Source organism: Haemaphysalis longicornis, unplaced genomic scaffold (assembly GCF_048455015.1).
Source record: "Haemaphysalis longicornis isolate Haplotype H1 unplaced genomic scaffold, Haemaphysalis longicornis Haplotype H1 scaffold_5, whole genome shotgun sequence".
NCBI lineage: Eukaryota > Metazoa > Arthropoda > Arachnida > Ixodida > Ixodidae > Haemaphysalis > Haemaphysalis longicornis.
Window position 1 is genome coordinate 29056663 of NW_027526385.1, and position 20619 is coordinate 29077281.

At 46.7% G+C, this 20619-nt stretch overlaps 1 protein-coding gene across 1 annotated transcript in view; it reads left to right on the forward strand.

Moving 5' to 3' along the window:
* LOC144139131 (uncharacterized) overlaps nt 1–19646 on the forward strand; it is a 59830-nt gene extending 40184 nt beyond the window's left edge. Inside the window, exons 8-11 of the mRNA XM_077671585.1 lie at nt 6–53; nt 143–181; nt 6616–6745; nt 19077–19646. Of these exons, the coding sequence (XP_077527711.1) occupies nt 6–53; nt 143–181; nt 6616–6745; nt 19077–19132 (273 nt within the window). The 3' untranslated portion in view covers nt 19133–19646. The remainder of the gene's footprint in view (nt 1–5; nt 54–142; nt 182–6615; nt 6746–19076) is intronic.
* Nucleotides 19647–20619: the final 973 nt, after the last annotated feature.

The following is a 20619-nucleotide window of genomic DNA, read 5'->3' on the forward strand; positions in this document are numbered from 1 at the left end:
TGCAGTGTTACAACAAAATGAATGATATATGCAACCGCTGGAGCGACACTGATGTGAGTATATGAATAGACTAAAACGTAGCCCTATAAATGATGTACGAATAATTTTATATGATTTGAATAACGCTTTGTTTTCTGACTAGGGGGTAAAGAATGTGGCCTTAATTGTGGATGGAGCCAAGGTAAGTTCATGGAGCGAACTAACACTTCCTTTCATTCTCATGCACAAAGTAGCTTTATGGTTGTTCAATATAGCAACGCTATAGAGTAAACGGGGTTATTGCATACAGGAATGGGAGTCCTCACAGCAAAACCTTTAAGCTTTTCTAGTCTCAATAGCCATCAACACCAGCAGGCGCTGACTCTTGAAGCCCATAATAGTGAAACGCTGCACCATACTTCTTTTTGAAGGACCAAATCTGAAATGTCCCTATTTATAAAAACACCGCCTTTTTGTTGTTGCGGAGTTGTCCGCTCCAGAAAATAGGCGCAACGGTAAAGAGTAAATAAATAAACACTGTTGTGATCCGAAGCAATTTGAACCCTGGTATGCACAGCAGAAGCCTATTTCGCGGCAAACTGTGCTATTACAGCTTTGTTGCAGCATGGAAGACTAGCCATGAAAGCTTTCAAATTACGCCCTATCTACTATGACAGTATGTTCACTGACACATTTTAAAAGTCAGTAAGACACACGCCATCCTCAAGAACATGGAACTAGACCGGAGGCTGCCATCGGGCTGCATACACACAAGACATAGGTGCAAATCAGTCGCGAAAAACTGATTTATAGTCGCGTACAATTTCCTGTGCAAATGCAGCCAAGGCTGCAGACCCGAACAACGCTGTTTCGTTGGGCATCTGGAAGTATTTCAACAAAAATTGTTTGATGGGTGTAACCTCAGAAATTAAAAAAAGTAGAGTTTCTTATTTAACAAAGCTTGTTACTTGCAGTATGTATGCCCTTGCTGAAAAAAATACAAAGAAAATCACGAGCGCTCGTGAGTGCGTGCCTGCCATGACCCTCTAGTCCCCGGCAGTCACAGTGGCTTTAGAAAAAATCTCCAAGGAATATTCCAGCGCTGATGCTAAACATGAAAAGACACCCTGCTTAGGACAGGTTTCCGCGACTTGCGCATTCTTTAAAAGTTATGATGTATGATTGAACACGAGTGTGCCACTAATTCTTAAGACGACTTCCCGAGATCCTGCCACCGCTGCCTCGAGTCAATGACGAAATTCTGGTGGAAGAGTACAACGCGGAGGACGACTTTGCGTCCACCACTCACCGCGAAGAACATGACGAAATCTTCGATTCATATGACGGTGATTACTAACAGGGCAACTATGCGTATAAACAATAATTCTCAAAATATACGTCCGGCAATGCTCACCTACAACGGCTTCACCAGTAAATTCTTGCGAGTGAGTGCAAGCTTCCCTGAATTTTTTAGACTTGAATTGGTAATGCCCATAAATTATTAGCCGCAAGATGCGAAACAGAGGGCATTGCTTTCAGATTATCTTTTTTTTTTTGTTGCGGCGTTCGGCACTGGCGCGCGTACGTTCCTTTCAAGAAAAAAAAAAACCCGGCGTCCTCGTCGGTGGCAGCATTCTTTCCGTCCCGTAGCTCGCCGATTATTGCCGCACTCGATTTTCAAGAAGCTTGTGCACGAAAACTGTCTAAACAAACGAAACAACTGGTCTGCAACGCGTGCGCCCAAGTGAGACTGATGATATCCGGATTCCCCGTAGATCCCAAAATTTTTTTTGCTTAGCAAGCTTGCTGGCGTAAGCGAGCGTAATGTCGCCTGGCTCAAGGCGGATGTTCTCAGTGATACGTACAACGGCTTTTTTTGGTGACTGGAAGACCAGTTACGGAATGACAAGAGTGCAGCGGTACGATAGTTTTCCTTTCAACGTGGTCCAAATTTGATTTCACTTCACGGAGTAGTGTGTGCGTGCTCCTCTTTTGGTATACCGCTCGCGCGCTATCCGCCACGAAGGCCTCAAAGAGGCAGAGCGATTGCGGCTGATACAGGCTTTTGTAATAAGTCGCATCACTTACTCTCTTCCTTATCTAGCACCGTCCTCTAAGGAACTCAAAAAAGTGGATTGCCTAATTCGAAAAGTGTACAAGGCGGCCCTCAGGAATATTCCGCAGAGCGCTGCCACCGCTCGTGTAGAATCGCTTGGTGTCTTCAACACCGCATCTGAGCTCCTCGAAGCTCTTCTTGTGAGCCAGTACGCCCGCCTTGCAACAACCTCAACAGGTCAATCTCTTCTCCGGCGACTTCCAATCAACTTCCCTTTCGCTACAGAATCCTCTCTTGCCATTCCTAGCACTATCCATGACCTATTTAACGTTCGGCCCATTCCCCGTAACATGCACCCGACGCACAATTGAGCCCGCAGGGAGCAGCGTGCGCGGGCCCTTACGAAGCGGTACCCAGTGCATCCGGCAACTGTTTATGTTGACGCGGCTAGCTACAGGCACCATGATGCCTACGCGGTCGCAATCATCAACGCTCCCAACAGTCCCTCTCTTACCACCCTCACCCTTCGTACTTCTTCCCCCGTGACTGCGGAAGCGGCGGCTATTGCTCTTGCATTAACACTGCGGCCTTCCCCCGCGATCATAATCTCCGATTCGAAGACGGCCATTCCAAATTTCGCCCGGGGCCGCATTTCTGCCCTGGCACTCAAAATCCTTCTTCAAAATCCCCCTAACTCCCCCACCGAGCTGGTATGCACACCAGCCCACACGGGCGTGGGAGGGAACGAGGGAGCACACAGAGCCGCTCGAGAGCTCACCTTCCGGGCGGGTCCTAGCCTTGAACCCTTCCATGGAGCCCTGTCAGCTCGAGATCGGCTCCTTTTCCTTTCATGAGATTACGTCTCATTACCGCCTCTCCCGCCGCCTACTGCCACCTGCACACCCGGCACTCTCTCAAACCGAAGAACGTCTATGGCGCTTAGTGCAAACGTACACCCTTCATTGTCTGTCCCGCCTGCACCGCATCTACCCCGGTCTGTACCCTTCACCCCACTGCCCCGCTTGTGGGGTGGTCCAAACCATGGATCCCCTCCTCTGGCAATGCCCCCACAACCCATTCCCCCCATATCGAGACGGTGAGCACTGGGCGAGGGCGTTGGGCAGCTCGGATTCGGCTGTGCAAGATGCCATCGTCGCCCGGCCTGCCAAAATCACCGGGGACCTTCCTCCCTCGGTCACCACCCCTCCCCAGAATTAGCCCTAGCGGCAATAAAAGTTCTCTCTCTCTCTCTCTCTCTCTCTCTCTCTCTCTCTCTCTCGCCCGCGCTTTTTATGGACAGTAAGCATGTCCGTAGTGCTGACCAGGTTGCAGCCCCAGAAGAGTTTTATAATACTGCATCCTGGGAGGTCCTGCTACTCAGCCTGACCTCAAGCACTCAGCGAAAAGTCATCGGTCTCGCCTTAGAAGCCGCCGTGTCCCAAGGGATCCCGGCCTACTGATGGGGGGACACTGAGCTTACTCTGTGCCTTTTACTGGTGCAAATAAAGTTTCTTATATATATATATATATATACTTGTGCATGCCCACAAAACGGCAGTGGTGACAAATTTCACGTCATGCTCGACGATTCAGAGTAGGATGGTATCGTCGTCGGTTCAATTTATTAAGTGGATCCGAGTTCTCCAGCCAAAGCATGTTGAGAAACAAATGAAGCGTAGGAAAAGATACGCCAATATGCTTGCATGCTCGGTGATCGTGGTTTAACGTACTCAACTATGGAGCCCATGAGAAGAAATGAGCTGTGGCTAACGTTTATCTGCCACGCCGAAATTGAAACGAAAACCAATTTAACGGGAACTACTAAAGCGCAGTCACACAAAGACGTTAGCCCCCCCCCCCTCTTCCTCCTCCCCCCCCCCCCCCCCCGTAACTTTCTCTCCATTGCAACAGAAAGTTGTCCGCGAGTTTAGTTCCCCGAGGTTCCCCTGCTTTGCAATTATTGACACGACTCTTCCACAGGCTAAACACCCGATAGGCACAAGACTACAGCAGGGCGTGGGACATTTTTGAATCCCCGGTAAGAATAGAATGCTATACCAAGCGGTGTATGCGTCTTTTTTAAAAAGTCATTGGCAAAACGTTACAAAACAACAAAGCATGCCGATAGAAATAAAAAAATATTGTCAAAAATTTGGTCAATGTGGTCAATACACAAGGTACAGTTAACAGACCGAGAGAAATATTCGGAACTACTGAGCCACATTGTAAAAGGTAATGTGGTACCCTCACTTGCAAACGAAAACAACGGTACTCACCCCACAATGTTGAAATGGTGGCGCGAATAGCTTTTGTAGATGCAAACAATACTGCGTGCACAAAAATTCGTGCCAGACATAATCAGATCTCTATTGGTGTCTTTTTAGTTCGCCCCATTTTCAAAGGCTATTTAGCATCAAAAACCTTGACAATGGCATCTGAAGAGCGATTTCACGATCATTAAACCATTACCCGCTTTACGGGTCCAACATAGAGCCAGTTCGTAAATTATTCTGTCTTAGGTGGCGTAAATGTGTTAAATGAAAACTTTCACATTCTTTGAGTCACTGGTAAATTTCATTTTATGTTATGTTTGCAGCCCTGCAAACGCTTGCTAGCTGTAAGTGGTGATAAACTTTATCGCAGTTTTTCGTAGTCGGGCTAACAGCCACGTAAAAGAGTGAACAACTCGTTTCTTTTAATAGGGTCAATTTCTATTTTGTTACTCAGCGTACACTTCAACCACAATTTTTGAATTGATACAAACACGCAATTTGTCTTGAAAATTTTTTCAACGAAGCCTTCCTCAGGAAGGGGACGACGCCACGGAAACCTGAAAGTGGAACTTTTGCCTGTGCACGTTGGCAGCACTTACAAGCCTAAGAGTTTGAAATCATGAAAAACCTTTTAGGGGCGAAGCTCCTTAAGGCGTGGGTCTGTCCATCCTCGACGTATGTATGTAGCCACCTCTAGTTTAGTTATTGGATTGTTTACTAGATGGCGTGGCTACCTCTAGTTTAGTTCTTGGATTGTTTACTAGATGGCGGTACTTGTATATGATGGAAAGATGCGCTTGGATTGTTTACTAGATGGCGTGGCTACCTCTAGTTTAGTTCTTGGATTGTTTACTAGATGGCGGGGAGCGTTCTAATAATATCCGTTCGCTGTTGGCGCGCGCTCGGAGTCGCCCGATGGATAAGGCTGCAGATGTGCGAGCCCGCGAGGCAGAAGCGCTCTGTGAAGCTGCGCGACGCCGCCGCCAAGATCCTGCCGTACGAGAGCGGGAGGCCGAAGCGTGTCGTCTGGCTGCGCGACGACGCCGCCAAGATCCCAGCGTTCGAGAACGAGAGGCCCAAGCGTCACGGCAACGGCGCGAGGACCCTGCCGTACGCGAAGCGGCACGGCTGCGGCGCGAAGAGGATCTCCAAAACGTCAGAGAACAGGAAGCGGCGAGAAAGCGCGCGTATCGCCAGGCAGACCCCGATGCAGTGAGAGCTCGTGAGGCGTCTGCAAAACGCATCAGGCGAGCTCAGCCCCAAGGTGCCGACGCGCTGTTTAAGCTAGACTTTCTAGACGTTACGTTCGGACACAGATATAGTGGGCGAACTTTCACTGAAGAGTCACGGTTTTACCGATGATTTCCCCTCAGGCGCTTCGCCCACTCATCATCATTCACCCCGTGGATATGCTGTGAATTTTTTTTTTCTTCCTGTCGGCAAGACCGCTGAGTTTTTCCTTCTTTTCGCACCGAGTAGGTAATGGCTATTATTATTGGTAATTTCTAATTTTTCATGTTTTAGGTATTATTTTCAACCGTGGTAATACCAAGCATGCAGCTTCGTAAGTAAATATCCGGGTCAGCACAGTTTGGGCGTTTCCTCGTACCATGTTGTTGTTGTATTTGGTTTCGACGTAAATTTTTTAGCATTCGAAGTAGCAAAATAACAATAGATAGAAAGCACTAATTATTTTTTGTTTACGCTAGAGGCTGTACTATTAAGCGTCGGGGTTTGAAGAATGAAGCCCAGTGGGGTTCAATTTCATTGGAGTAGTTCTTATTGATAAGCGGCGTTATTACCAAGAACAGAAAAAGCACGCACCAGCCATGAATTAACTTGGCATCCGCTACAACACCAGTAATTATTGTAATAGCAAATTATTATGAACAATAATAATTGAATATTATATAGATCAGAAATATTTCTTTTTATCAGGAGTGAAAACGAGTACTGTTTTACAGCTAGACATACCTCTGCACGCAGGAAAAACGCAGCAAAGCAGGGCAGCAAAAAAAAAACGAAAACATATTAGCTTCTAATATCCCGTTTCTTTTCAGTAATCGTTCTGTCGCCTTTTCAAGAAGTGTGTTACGTAGCAATAAGTGCAAGGCCCATTGCAGTGTAACCTAAGAGTTTACAGTCAATGGAAACGATGGCAGTACAGACCATATTGCTTCGGTTCACGCTAACATTACAATTATTCTGCGGCTATTCCTCCTCTTTTTCTGGTGTTGACCCAATGAAACGTGCTTGTAATGTGATTTATTACGACAAATTCGCTTTCCATTCTGTTGCTGCGTGTAGTGCATACTGGCGGAGCAGAAGCTGTACTGGGAACCACAACTCTGGAATCAAGTTGCCTGCTCCGCTTTTTATGTTCTCTACAACAAAACACAGGCTCCAATTTGGAAGGCCCTCTTGGCATTACTTCAATGTAAGTGACGCCATCAAAATTTATTTATTATCAACGGCAGCAAAAAATCAAAGCATTGACCTAATGTTTTCCTGGCAATAAAATGTGCTTGCAACATTCAGAAGATATTTAGGTCACATCTTTAGCTGTTTCTGTTTTGTATCTCTTTCAACAGACAGACAGACAAATAGTTTTATTCGGCATGGCTCGAGGCCGCGTGGTTCAAGGAGGGCGTTAATAAGGTGTGGCCATGGCTGCCCCACCAACCGAGTGCCACAACACGGCCAACGTAACTTAGTGCCGATCACGTGGCCTGATCCAGTCCTCATAGGAGAGGACTGGGTCTATACTTTGTACAAAGTACTCCCTAGTGATCCCGCTAATGATTATAAGCTAACAGTCAAAGATAAATTCACTGAACTTGTTCAAAATCAGGAAATTACCGAAACAACTGCTCGTTCTCTTATCCCCTTAAGCCCAGTAGCCGGTAGACTCTACCATATTCCTGAGATTAATAACGATAACAACCCAGGTCGCCTCATTGTTTCTGGCGTTGGTACCGTCACCGAGAACCTTTCGCGCTGTGTCGACTTTCTTATTCGTGACATTCGCCCTAGCTTTCCATCCTTCATTAAGGATGAAAATGATTTTCTTTCGGATATTATGAAAATTGAAATTCCTAACAGCTGTTTATTTGTTACCTTGGATGTCGTGTCGCTATACACTAACATTCCGCATGCGGATGGAATCACCGCTGTATCACGAGCGTATGAGCAGTGAGCTGGTGGCAAACCTCTCGATTCTCTCCCTCTTGAAAGTTTCCTTCACCCTTGAGCTTAAAAATTTTGAGTTTGATGCAGTCAATTACGTGCGCGTCAGGGGAACGTAAATGGGAACCAAAATCGGGCCCAACTAAGCGAATATTTTTATGAGATGTCTGGAGCCAACTTCCTCACAACCAAAAATTTGAAGCCAATCTACTACAAAAGGTATACAGACAATATATTTATGATACGACATCATGGTAATATTGAATTTCTTACGCTTATTGAGGTTTATAACCTTGCGGATCCTAATATCTCCCTCTCTCATTCCTACCACACGCACAGCATATTTACCAGATGTTGCAGTCACAGTTTCTCAGGAGAGGCTTCAGACTAATCTCTATAGGAAACCTACGGACACGCACCAGCATTTACACTTCCACAGCAGCCTTGTCAGGCCCTGCAACACCGCAATACCTTATACCCAATCTCACCGTTTCAAGCAAATCTTCATAAGCCAAGCGGATTTCGAGTCTAACTGCACAGAACCTAAAACGGGGCCCTTGAATCAAAAATACCCGCAGCAGGTGATTGACGACGCGATTACCCGTGCTAACCAGTTGGTTGAACCGCACCAAAAGTCTTCGTAAAAAAGCTCCGAAATCCAATCCACAAACAAACCTCGTTCTGACCCCTTCTCCCTCTTCCCCGAAAGTTGCATCCATGCTAATGGTAGAATGTTCTTGTTCAAGGTGAAAAAATAATAAACAGAAAACATCCCCCTCGCGAGGGGCACGATCAAATGCAGAGCATTTCTGCGGGGGGGCGCGCCTGCAAGTCGTATGGATTACGTATTGGTTGTTGTTGTTGTAATTGTTGTCTTCCAGCGTAGACATTGGCGATGAAGTCGATGGTGAAACGTGCCGTGAACCCCCTGCCGCGGCTATGACGCAACGTGGAGCGGCTATGACGCAACGTGGCGCGGCTATGACGCAACACAATCCACCTTCATCCAATCCAATCCAAATCCAAGCCAATCCAATCGAATCCAATCCAATGCCCCTCGCGAGAGAGTGTTATAGCGCCGAAATCGCCACCACGCGAACGCGTGATGCTGACGTCACGATCACGCCACAGATGTTAGCGACCGCAGCGCGCGCGAACGACATATGTGGTTTAAGCGCGAACCGACCGCGGCGAGAGAGCGCGATGCGAGCGCCCCACCTGTTCTTGCGCGCAAACCTAACGCGGCGAGAGAGGGTGTTGCGCACGTCCCCACCTGTTGTGCGCCCGAACCGAACGCGGCGAGAGAGGGCGTTGCGAGCGGAGAGAAGGCGAGGAGGACGCGGGGGAGAGGGCGCACCTCTGGCCGACGGTTGAATGAGTCAAGGATATAAGGCACGTTCGTAACCTTCCGTTCTGTGTCGGCTTTGTGGCTCAGTTGGTAGAGTACCGTGCACCTTGCGTTCCGAACGCCCGCAGAGTCGTAGGATCGAAACCTGGCGCCGGCAAGTATTATTTTTTTATATAGTGTAGGGGGAGCGATGCGGACGTGGGCTACGGACGCCAACGCGGGTGACATCGTGAGTTGCTGAAATGCTCTGCATTAAAAAAAATATATTTACAGAGCCGCCACGCGTTGTTTATAGACGCAGCAAAACTTTGGGCGACGTTCTCACCAATTCCGGGATCAGCCGACCACAGATTACTGGTTGCAGGCCCTGTAACAAATGAGGGTGCAAGGTATGCCAACAAATGACCACCAGACAGAGCACCACCAGCACAGCTTTAAGCAATTATTTTAATGTAACAGGAAACTTTAACTTTGACTCCGCCATCGTCGTATTGGAATGCACCCTCTGCGGCAAATAATACATCGGCCAGACTGAAATACTTTTCCATTCGAGGTGTAACAATCACCGCTCTCATGCAAACACATGCCCTACCCCGCCTCTCTCAAGGCATGTTAACACTCCTGGTCACTCCTTTGAACATTTGACGGTCACAATTCTCGAATCTAGTTTTAACACGCATCACAAGCGCGAGGTTCGCGAGTCCTATCTTATCTATAAATTTAAGCGAGAGTTTTGTGGCATAAATGAATGTTATAGGAAACTGACGTGTCTTTCCTCCGATTAAAATTTCGGGTTTCTCCTCCCCCTCTCTCCTTCTTGTTCATATGATGGAATTCTGCATTCCTGAGGATAGCGTTGTGCATGTTCATTTCTTTCCCTCCATAATATTCTCCCATCAGTTGGCGACCCCCAGTAGACGGTTACAGCTACGTGCTAGCACCGCGTTCTTTAGCACAGTGGCTTTACTAAACCAAATCTGCCCAGCAAGTCTGGACATTATCTTCTGGGTAGAAGGATGCGGTACCATTGTTAGCTTTGACACTCTCACCTTGTAATCGATTTGTGCACGCGAGCCTGTGTGATTGCTTTCCTCTCCCACTAGTTTTTTGTATTGCTCTTTTAAAATAGTCATGGTTGCCCGCCTGCACGTTCCCTGAACTGGTACCATGTGCCTACCAGATGTGTAACGCCAGGTGCTCGTCGTGCACGTGGACCTGCCTTCTGTTATCTTTTTTTGGATGACTTGTTTGACCCTCTCTCTTTTTCTTCATCCTTTTTATTCTGCTTTTCGGTGCTCTGTGTATAGGAATGTACTCTCATTTCCTATCGAAAATTCCTGTCTGACAGCGTTTGTGCGCGCTACCCTTTCTTCCCACCACCAGAAGCCAGGTATATTACTCTTTCATGTTTCAATCACCTGACTCTGATTCTTAGAATGGATGCGCCAGATGTGCGCCATACGCGCGCATAAGCATCTCTTCTTTTGACCACTTTCTTCCCCTCAGTTGCCACGACACGCTGAAAATCGCAAGTACCTTGTTAATCTCTTTTCCTTCGTGCTTCTTTAACATGTTCATACCAGATGGCTGTGAATTCTTTGTTATCTTTTTTTTATGCCCATGACAAATGCCTGCTAGGGCATATCTTGATTTCACCACTCTCTTTATCTCCTGGTTGCCAGGGGAGAAAGGGGACTTACCTTGTTAAAATTTTTTGTCCTGTTCCTTTTTTTGTTCTTTTTACTCATGTTCGTACCGCGTGACTGTGATTTCCTATTATCTTTTTTCCCTCTTCCTCTTCTCTATTTTTTTTTTATTTCCCACAAGCTATGATCCCATTGTACACTTTCACCATGCTGTATTGTGAAGAAAGGAACTCCTCTTCTTGAAACTTCAGCACACTCTACACTTATTTTTTTAAATGTTTTTCTGTTGTGTCTCTGTCTCTACTTACCGTATATATATATATATATATATATATATATATATATATATAGGATTGGCCACCCTGGTGTAGTAACGGCCACAACCTCCCATGAATACGCCAACTAACCCTCGGCCCTCAGTCCCCAGCGGCTGCGAAGCAACTGACCACGGCGGCGGTCAGACCTGTGACGCAGTAGAGGGTGCTAAGAATCCCTGGATCCGGACAGGCCGCCAATGGAATCTGAACCTGGCAACGTTTAACGCACGAACCTTATCTAGCGAAGCAAGTCTCGAGGTGTTGTTCGAGGAACTAGAGGGCATTAAATGGGATGTAATAGGGCTTAGCGAGGTTAGGAGGGCAGGCGAAGCCTTTACGGTGCTGAAAAATGGACACGTCCTATGTTACCGTGGTCTAGAGGACAGAAGAGAACTGGGAGTGGGATTTCTAGTCAATAAAAGCATAGCTGGCAACATAGACGAATACTATAGCATTAACGAACGGGCAGCAGGTCTTGTAATTAGGCTCAATAAGAGGTACAAGCTCAAGGTGGTACAGGGCTACGCGCCCACATCCAGCTACGACGACCAAGTAGTGGAACGCTTCTATGAAGATTTGGAATCGGCAATGGCTAAAGTAAAAACACAGTATACCGTAGTTATGGGGGACTTCAATGCTAAAGTAGGTAAGCATCAGGCTGGAGACAAGGCAGTTGGGAACTTTGGTCTGGGCTGTAGAAATAGCAGGGGGGACCTACTAGTTGAGTTTGCAGAACGGAATAACCTCCGCATAATGAATACCTTCTTCTGTAAACGGGAGAGTCGGAAGTGGACCTGGAGGAGCCCGAATGGGGAGCACAAAAATGAAATAGACTTCATATTATGCGATAACCCGGGCGTCGTGCAGGATGTGGAAGTGCTCGGAAGGGTAAGGTGTAGTGACCACCGTATGGTAAGATCTCGAATTAGGCTAGATTTGAGGAGGGACCGCAACAAGCTAGTACGAAAGAAGCCGATAAACGAACTAACAGTAACACGTAAAGTAGAAGAATTCAGGATCGCGCTGCAGAACCGATATTCCGCCCTTAACGAGGAAGCCGAGCCTACGACCCAGGAAGCCAGCGACAACCTTTCACGCATCATCACGGAGTGTGCAATAGAAGTCGGGGGCACTATGGCTAGACAGGATACTGGTAAACTTTCACAGGAGACGAAAGATCTAATCAGGAAACGTCAAACCATGAGAAACTCTACCGCAGCTGACAGAATAGAACTAGCCGAGCTCTCGAAGTTAATCAATAAGCGTAAGACAGCTGACATACGGAAGTATAATATGGGGAGGATCGAATACGCTGTAAAGAATGGAGGTAGCCTGAAAGCAGTGAAGAGACGTCTTGGCGTGGGGAAAAATCAGATGTATGCACTTAAGGATAAGCAAGGCAATGTCATCACAAATAGGGATAAAATAGTCACAGTGGCTGAGGAGTTCTATAGGGATCTGTACAGTAGCCAGGACATACAGGATAATGCCGAACGAGACAGCAGTTCAGAGGAGATAGACATCCCACCAGTAACGACCGAAGAAGTAAGGAAGGCTTTGAAAGAAATGAAAGGGGGCAAAGCACCTGGGGAGGATCAGATAACAGCAGACCTCTTGAAGGATGGCGGAGAAATTGTACTTGAAAAACTGGCAAACCTGTATACGCAATGCCTAATGACCGCAATGGTACCGGAATATTGGAAGAACGCGAGCATCATCCTAATCCATAAGAAAGGCGACATGAAGGACTTGAAAAATTACAGGCCGATCAGCTTACTGTCAGTCGTCTACAAGGTATTTACCAAGGTAATCGCTAACCGAATCTCTGCAACCTTAGATTTCAGTCAACCTAAAGAACAAGCAGGGTTCCGTAAAGGTTATTCAACAATGGACCATATTCACACGATCAATCAGGTGATAGAGAAGTGCGCTGAGTATACTGAACCCCTATATATAGCCTTCATAGATTATGAGACAGCATTTGACTCGGTCGAAACCCTAGCAGTCATTCAGGCATTACGGAACCAGGGGGTAGATGAGCATTATGTAAGAATACTAGAGGATATCTACAGTGGGTCTACAGCTACCATCATCCTCCATAGGGAGAGCAGTAAAATACCTATAAGGAAGGGTGTCAGACAAGGAGACACAATCTCTCCAATGTTATTCACAGCATGCTTACAAGAAGTATTCAGAACGTTGGATTGGGAACAGGTGGGAGTAAGGGTTAATGGAGAATACCTCAGTAACCTCAGATTTGCTGATGACGTTGCCTTGCTAAGTAACTCGGGGGACGAATTGCAAAGCATGCTTTCCGCACTGGGCGAACAGAGTAGAACCGTGGGCCTGAAAATTAATATGCAGAAAACTAAAGTAATGATCAATAACATCGGGACAGCACAGCAGTTTGAGATAGGTGGCGAGGCAGTGGAAGTGGTAAGCGAATATATCTACTTAGGCCAAGTTGTGACCCCGGATCCCAACCATGAGGCAGAGATAATTAGAAGGATCAGAATGGGGTGGGGTGCATACGGCAGACATTCTCAGATAATGAATAGCAGCCTACCATTTTCGCTAAAGAAGAAAGTGTATGACAGCTGCATCTTACCGGTACTCACCTACGGGGCAGAAACGTGGAGGCTCACTAAGAGGGTTCAACTTAAATTGAGAACGACTCAGCGGGCAATGGAGCGGAAAATGATAGGTGTAGCATTAAGGGACAAGAAGAGAGCGGAGTGGGTCAGAGAGCAAACTGGTGTTAAAGACATATTAGTAGAAATTAAGAAGAAGAAATGGACGTGGGCAGGACATGTAATGCGAAGGCAAGATAACCGCTGGTCATTAAGAGTAACAGAGTGGATCCCTAGAGAAGGCAAGCGTTGCAGGGGGCGGCAGAAAGTTAGATGGGCAGATGAGATCAAGAAGTTTGCGGGGATAAATTGGTCACAGTTGGCACAGGACCGAGGTAATTGGAGAATAATGGGAGAGGCCTTTGCCCTGCAGTGGGCGTAGATAGGCTGGTGATGATGATGATGATGATATATATATATATATATATATATATATATATATATATATATATATATATATATATATATACTTGCAACGATTGCACAGGGTTTAAATTGTCTAGGGCAGTAAAAGTACTAGAAAGATCAGCCAATACATATCTGCCACATTGTCGCACATGTAAAAAAGACAGGTTGCCTTCTGCGGCCTTTACACATACCACCTTCCCCCGTCATTCACTAAAATCTCTAACGCTCTCCACCGCCGATCTCCGTTATTCAATGATGAATGCGATTGAGTTGTGTGGGACGGAAGTTTCTGGAGTTCATACGGCTCACGTACCTCCCGTTGGGATGGCACCCGTCTTTTTCTGAATTTTTTGTTTGTGTTTTCATGTGAACAGCTTTATGGAGCACTAGTAGTTTCTTTTATTTACCTATATTTTTTCTTCATTAGGCCTAATAGTTTGTTTGCGCTGAACAATGCAAACAATCTACAGTGATGACAACAGTTCAATTGCGTCGAGGCAAATGGATAGGCGAACATTTTGTGGGAGGATATCAAGTTATTTATTCAGGTGGCATGCAGGGAGGCAGAATTTTATTCACAGCATAGCCGGTTAGCAAATCTTTGATTTCGGCGTTTTACGAAACTGCGTATAACCCTACAAATAGAAGCGAACGCCAACTCCGGTACGATTCGAACCTGCGTGTGCCAGATCAACGAAGTTACGGTGAGCCTTCTTCCCCACTCGACTACGAACGCTTTTTTTTCTTTATTGCCAATCGCGGACAGCAACCCCAGGTACCAGGTTTAATGACAAAAAAACACAGTAATGCCAGTAGCGAGCGAGCGAAGCAACTTTATTGAAAATGCCTGCAGAACGATTAGCCCTCCTATGTAAGGAAGGCGTCACCGTGACGCGGCCATGACGTCTTCCCGGCTGTTGGCGCCTCTACTCCGGCCGCGGCCTCACTACTCCCTTTGGTCGACTGCGCCTGCCCCTGTTTTGGGGTGGCAGCCTCCCTCCGGTTTCGCTCGGTCGTTGCCTTTCGAGGGCCGCCGAGATCTGTTGGACGGCCTGGGCTTGGACTTCTTGATCGTAGCAACGCATTGCGGCCTCGAGCCGCGGCGGGATCGTTGTCATCGTTGTAGCTTGCTGCGGGTTCTTGGCACAGTCCCAAAGGATGTGAGCCGCAGTGGCTCTCTCCTTTCGGCACACACAACAAAGGTCACTTACATAAACACTCGGGCATATGTGCTTCAGCAGAACCGGGGTGAGTAACGACCCTGTCTGTAGTTATCGATATATTACTGCTTCCTCACGGGTCAAGCCCGGATGAGGTGGTGGCATAGTCCTTCTATCTAGTCTGTACCACTTCACGATTTCATTGTAAGATGTCATCCTGTGCTTGGTTTCCCACCACCACGTCGGGTCGACCGCAGTAGCAGCGGCACGGTTGGTTAATCCTCGCGCCGCCGCGTTCGCCGTCTCGTTGTGGTTTGCGTTGCCGCGATCCGAGACATCACTGCCCATGTGCGCCGGAAACCACTTAATCGCAACACACCTACTTTCACTCGCGAGATCGGCCGCACGCAACACACGTGCGGCTTCACCACACACTCTTCCTCTGGCGTAGTTTTTCACTGCCGTCCTAGAATCACAGAGCACAGTCGTGCACGCGGGGTCGGCGATGGCTAGGGCAATGGCCACTTCCACATTACGTACGTTGCTGCTTTCCACAACTGGAGGCAATGCGAGCGTACGAAGATCAACGCGCTCATACGCAGAGCGTACAAGGCAGCACTCGGACTTCTAGACTGCACAAGCACCGAAAAGTTCCTGGCCCTGGGAGTGCATAACACGTTGGAAGAAATCGCCGAGGCGCAGAGGACCGCCCAGCTCGTGCGGCTATCGGAAACAAGAACGGGTAGACAAGTGCTGCGTGACCTAGGCCTGGAGCCAAAGGAAGGGGACCCGAGAATACAGACGTGCATGTACCAGAAGCAATTAGCAGACGGTTGCGGGTATGTCCTGTGCCAAGAAATATGAACCCCGAGTTCAACAAGGAGCGGCGGGCGGCGAGGGCCAAGGCGCTCATCGATCTCCATGCCAAAGACAGTAGTGCTGTGTTTGTGGATGCGGCAGAGTATCCAGACGGCAGAAGAGCATTCGCTGCAGCAGTTGTAGGGGCAGTGACCGGTGCTACACGGACGGCGGCGAGTGTGCGGACTCGAGCGGCGCATCGAGCAGTAATGCCAGTAAGGGAAATTTAAATGGCAACACCTGCCCAGGTGGCCAACACCAGGGCCGGTGTTATCATTTAAATTTCCCTGAGCGTAGTCAGGCGTACAATTTTTGGCAACCACTCTGGTGGAGAGTTCTTCGCTCTCTCAACTTCAACGAACTATGACACACTTTTCCTAAAATACTGTCTCGTTGGTCGCGCGTGTACATAACAATGGTACCAAGTCATGCGCGAACGCCAAATGGTGTACAGGCCCAACAACACGATACTGTGAAATGACTGCAACACAGATTGAAGGTGGGCCAGTTGGTACATAACTAACTTATAAAACAGCGCTAGAAACACGACTAGACAAAGTAATATTTCTTGTTATTAAGGCGCAATGGCACACCATCCTCTATCAATGCACACAAAAGGTATGCCGTATGCGCTAAGTGGAAAATCTTTCTCTGGAGTGACTGTTAGAGGGCTTCCCAAAGGAATACTGCGGCCCGAAAATGAAGAAAGACATGCTCCACAGTTTCGGGTTGTTTCCAAATAGGGCAGTTGGTTCCCCATAGCACTGTAAGCCACCTTTCTTTCATCTAAGTTGCAACTGAAAGTGTACCATTGTGCAATTGAAACAACAAAGTCTTTGCCTGAGGTGGCACTTCCATTCGATTCACTCGTTTTAACACTTCTTGTTCAGGACCATTGCTATACAGAGCTCTATGCAGTGTCACTGGGAAGACTACGTCGCATGCATCATTCTATAATTTTCTCCTGGTTACATAGGCCAGATATTGCATTGCAAAACGCATTGCTAAAACTCGGAATGACAAATCAATTTCTTTAAACTATGCATGAACACCACCTGGCGTGCATCTTAAAGAAACCACCAATGCTCGCAAAGCACGCATTAACCAAACTTGCATTACAGTGCGTAGAAAATGGTCCTCCCTCTGCATCACGCAGAAACGATAATTAGTTTACGAGTTGCCGTACGAACAAGTCAGTCAGTCATAAACCGTCGTCATGGACTCGTCGAAACAAATTCGTGCTACTGCTCCTCTCCCACGTTGACCCCCACACAAAAACAGCAAATACGCGAGGTAGCTTCTGGACATTCAAACGCGAACAATGCAGCACTTGCATAGCAGACCAAAGCTTTGCCACGAAGAAAAGATTACAAGCCGTAGCTCTCGTGAACACTGACATCCCAGTTGCTTTAACTTTTTTCGCTTTCTCTTTCAGTGTTTGCACCAGCCCCCGCCAGTAGAGCTCACTGTCGCGATAGTATTCAAGAGGGGTTCCTAAGTACTTTACTGGGGTGGTTACCCAAGTTAAATATGGAAAGATCGCTGGCGTTGCCTTCCATTTACCGTGCATTTTCCCCAATTTACCAGACTCCCCGTGACCCCCCCAAAATGGTTCACTGTTTCCACGGTGAATATCAGGCTTTCTTTGTTCGAACAAACAACGGCAATGTCGTCCTCATAGGTGAGAAGTTTGACCTTTGTCTCCTGTAATTTAAATCCGCTTATTTTACCCTTATGAATAATGTTTAGGCACAGCGCTTCAATGTATATACAAATCAATGAAGGGCTGATATGGTAGCCATGGCGCACCGACCGCTGCACCTCGATGACCGCTTCCAATTTCCTATTAATTATCAATTGTGTAGTGCATTTCCGGTATTCCAGCGCCACTCCGCGTCCAATGACAGAACCAAGGTAGATGTGCTCTAAAACATGAAACAGGATCTTGTGAGAGACGCAGTCAAAGGCTTTCTCCAGGTCGAGCTGGAGAATCGCCACTCCCGAGCGCATTGCATCGCAACATTCAAGCACGCACCTCGCCTTGTGGATATTCGTAAATACGTTACGACCCCTGATGCCTCACGTCTGGTGTGGACCTAAAATTTTCTGGATTACCATTTGTAACTTTTTTTCCAGAACCTTAATAAACATTTTGTAATGAACGTTTGTTAGCGAGATTGGTCGGCATGCTTTAACATCCCGTAATTTTTGCTTGTCGTCTGTTTTCCGAAATAGTATTCTATGGGAGGTAGAAAAAGTTGGAGGAAGCGCCTCAATTTCGTAGGCTTGATTCTACAAGTCGGCAAAAACGGGAGATATCAAATATTTCAGATGTTTATAAAACGCCGAACGAAGCCCGTAAGGACCCGGTGACTTGCCGGGATTCCGGTTTTCGATGGCACACTTAACTTCCTCGGTCGAGAAGGGTTGTTGGAATTATTCCTTTGTTTCGTGATCCAAGCGTGACAACGCACCGATCAAATCTCGCTTCAATTTTTATAAGTCCGTTTCCCTGCAAGCAAACCGTGCCTTATTGTACTCAGCAAATGCGCGCTCCACCTCTTCTTTTTCCGAGTACGACCGCGCGTTAACACACAATAGTCTTACGGCTTGGTCACTTCGCTGGGATTGTGGAGAGGGGAATCACGCCTCCTTCTCGGCGCAGAACACGTGATTGGATACACATTGCACCTTCGGTCGCCTAGTTTAAGTGTGCGCGTTCCCTTCGTTTGTTCGGCACCGTAAATTTACTTGTTCTTCGCCATTATACGAACAAAGATGGAGTTAAGATTGTTGCCCCACTGCAGTGAAGAAGAAGCAAATCGGCTGCAGTGGTGGAAGTAAACCATCGTGATGGTCGTGAAGGTTAAGTACAGCTTCGATACCTTCAAGTCTTGCGTGTTAGTATGATCTACCATCATTTTTTATTGTTTAAGTCGCCCGCAAACCATTGTTGCCATATATAAGAGGTGAATTGAAGAAATTACCTCATTTATGTAGAGCAGGGTCGTGACGCCGCATCTTTGACGTAACTGAAGATAGTTTGGATGCAAGCTAACTACTATTGCCGTACAAGTGCATGAATTGAGAAAAATAAATACCAAGGAGCATAACAGCTGGAGCAATTACATGATTGTGTACTTCAATTTTTGGTGAGTGTTTGTTCTCCCTCATGCCATAATTGTGCTCTTTTATATCTGTTTCTCCTATTGCAGGCAAACTCCCTACACCCACTATCACTACAGCGGCTCCTACAGCCCCAGCGTGTTAGCACCACGCCAATAGGAAAAACCGTCCCGCCCACCCTGCTGAGCGGCAATCCTCCCCAAAAAACAACCTACTCTTCTTCAAGAACCGCGGCACAGACCTAGAGGAAATAAAAGTTAACTTTAAACAAAGATACAGTGATTATTCTATAAAAGAAAGATTTTTCGCAATACTTGTAACTGTGTATCGTATCCTTTACGGAAAAAGTCTAGTGGGATAATCCAATCAATAACACTGGCTGTGATTATAGATCTTATGTTACGTCAATAGCGCTGTGTAGCTGTAATAGGTGAAACCAACGTATTCGTACCCAGCATTTAAATGCGGCTCTTAAAATTAACTAAAAGTTAGGCCAAGCGAAACCGGCACGTGTACTCAAATGGCGCCATTTAATGGCTGAATGCCGGTAATCTTCTTGGATAAGTAGAATGTCTATTTCTACTATTGCCCGCAGAAACAAATATAACCACTAGATTAGTGACGTTACAGTGAGGGCTTATGACACCTGCCATTTTACGTTTTATAAAAAAACATGCTTTCTAAATATATATGCTTTAGACCTGCCGGCAAAGAGCCCTAAGCAACACGTATCACATCAGTTTGTTTGTTTACAGCCATATTTTTCTACAAGTGTTCCAAATAAAAGGTTTAATGGAGCTGACTTTCAGTTGCGCCATTGTGTTCATAATTATTCTTTTTATACAAAAAAATATCAATTATACAAACAAGACTCGTGCCATACGACTATCGATTGCATCATTTGCAATGCTATTCGCACCTGCTCCATCGATACCTCCATTGATTTAAGCAATTTCAAGGTTTCCCGACATGCCTAGGGCTACCCTTGAGCAAACAAAAAATCCATCATAACCCACGCTACTCAGCAGAACGCTCACATTCTCTGCAAAGCCATAAACCATAAACGCCCGTGAAACAGATAATAACGAGACACTTATCTCTAGTTTACCTTTTCGCAGAGCATGTACTGCCTCCAGTAGAATTGCCTCGAAGACACCTTCGCAGTGGTCATCCTATCATCCGTATCTGTATTGCCCGCCTAAAATTCAAACCTCGCATTGGTGAACTTACAGCCACGTTTCACAAAGGTCCCCATCATTCCTCCGACGCTATTACTGCCATGTATGATAGGGCTTTTAAACTAATCACGGCTGTCAAGAAAGCTACCAAGAGTATTTCCCTACCATGGACAATCCTTTAGCTTCCTCACATCATCCCTATCTATGTAAGGCTGGCCGGGGCGTGTAACCAGCAAACCTGGCCTCCTGCACATGCCCCCGCGCGTGTCCTTATCATGCCGTGTTAGAAAAATTGCAGAACTAGTACACGTGCCCTGGGGCTCATCCGACCAAATGTGAGCAAACTACACAAATTCATAAAAAGACTGCGAACGATTGATCCTAGAGAACACGGTGTAGTAAAATATAGTTGGTCTTGAGAAAAAATAGAAACACTGCGGCTCAAACCCAGGCC